At 50.2% G+C, this 1,819-nt stretch overlaps 1 protein-coding gene across 1 annotated transcript; it reads left to right on the forward strand.

Annotated features, from left to right (window-relative positions):
• The first annotated feature begins 270 nt into the window (after positions 1–270).
• On the forward strand, positions 271–1,035 carry LOC104159661 (runt-related transcription factor 3-like). Its single transcript, XM_009697632.1, has one exon. The coding sequence runs from the start codon at positions 376–378 to the stop codon at positions 799–801; it is 426 nt and encodes a 141-aa protein (XP_009695934.1). The 5' UTR covers positions 271–375; the 3' UTR covers positions 802–1,035.
• Positions 1,036–1,819: the final 784 nt, after the last annotated feature.

Raw genomic sequence — 1,819 nt, forward strand, 5'->3', positions numbered from 1 at the left:
GCCAGAGATGAATAGACCCCTAGAGAAGTCAGCTTAGTCGTGTCCCTTCTTGGATAGGAAACAACAAATTTTAGGACAGGAAATGGGAACAACTTAAACAAATGGGTTTAGGATTTTTGTATTTAAGTTCCCCGGCTCTCTTCCCTGGCAGATCCAAGAGACGCTTTTCCTTCTGACTTTAATTCCTTGGGCAGGGGATGGCCCAGGCTATAGGACAAACTCTGCAAGCCTCAAGGCCAGTGCTCTAACCACCTCCTTTCTTCCTCCACCCCAACAGGCACGTCAGATCTGAGCCCCTTCTCTGACCCCCGGCAGTTCGATCGCTCCTTCCCGACTCTGCCGGCTCTCACCGAGACCAGGTTCTCCGACCCACGGATGCATTACCCCGGTGCCATGTCCGCTGCCTTCCCTTACACCGCGACACCCTCCGCCACGGGGATCGGGGGCATCAGCATGACCAGCATGCCCACCACGACGCGCTTCCACCACACTTACCTGCCACCTCCCTACCCTGGCTCCACGCAAAATCAAAGTGGACCCTTCCAGGCCAACCCCTCTCCCTACCATTTGTACTACGGCACGTCTTCGGGCTCCTACCAGTTCTCCATGGTGGCGGGCGGCGAGCGCTCCCCAACCCGGATGCTCTCTTCTTGTACAAGTGCCTCAGCGGGGAACAACTTAATGAATCCCAACCTGGGCAATCAGAATGACGGGGTGGATGCGGACGGGAGCCACAGTAATTCACCAACGACCATGACGACTACTGGGAGGATGGATGAGTCGGTCTGGAGACCCTACTAGGAGGAACTCAACTGGGCACCGATATTTTTAACTTAATCAGCCACCGTTACGTTACTCCTTTTGGCAGTGAATAGAGCAAAATGATGCCGAGGGAAAAGGTAAACCAAAATCTCCCAAACCAAAAGCAAACCAGGATCCTCTGCATGCAAGCATGGGCAAACATCAAGCGAAGATGGACCAGGACCTACGTTACATTTCAGGATGAACATCCACGAGGCTTGAATTTGTCGCTTGATGTGGTTCCTTTTGTATGTTTTAAGTATGTGGCTTGTACATAAGGAAAAAAAAAAAGGACGTGTGGAATCAGATGTTTGTTTCTTGCAGAACACTTCTCAGTCATCTCACTCACACCTCTTCCCCACACAAAGCATTCAAAAGTTACAAAAAGCTCACCCTTCTTCTACAAAATGTTTCAGAGAAGAGAAAAGACCAGGGAGTCGTCCAAGCCATCTCTCTGCCAATGCAAGAAGACTGAACTGAAAAAAAAAAGGAAAAAAAAAAAGAGAAGAGAGAGACTATTTTGTTGCATTTTCAGCCGTTGTCTCCTCTCCTTCCCTCCCCACCAGTGTAGGGTCCCTGATCCCGAAAGAGCTCCGGGATGACGCCAGAGCCACGCACGGCACGTGAGAGTCTGGTTTACAGCACAACCGCGGGGACTCGGGCACGTGCGGGGGCTGCGCGCTCCTCGCGGGTCGGCCGGCATCAGCCATGTGAACAAGAGCTGTGATGTGATTATTATTATTTGTTGTTGGCGACAGAGGTTGTATTGTTCATTTTTGTCATTGTCGTCATTTTTAAAACAGTAACGTGGTTGATCCCGTGCCTGACAGACCCCCCCTTTCCTGTATGTTTACATATGAGATGTACTTTTTACTAGACGTGTTGTTTTGTTTTGTTTGCTCTTTTGTCCTGACCTCACCATTCAATTCTTTGCTCCTCTTAGCAAATCTCAGTGATGGTGGCTGAAGTGAAGGCGGCGTTCAGGACAATCCAAGATGCATAAGAAGCACTTCCAAGC

Source organism: Cariama cristata, unplaced genomic scaffold (genome assembly GCF_000690535.1).
Source record: "Cariama cristata isolate BGI_N322 unplaced genomic scaffold, ASM69053v1 scaffold19300, whole genome shotgun sequence".
NCBI lineage: Eukaryota > Metazoa > Chordata > Aves > Cariamiformes > Cariamidae > Cariama > Cariama cristata.

Bases quoted from the DNA above. Each gene is read 5' to 3' on its own strand.
- LOC104159661 (XM_009697632.1), top strand. From the start codon at position 376: ATGCATTACCCCGGTGCCATGTCCGCTGCCTTCCCTTACACCGCGACA.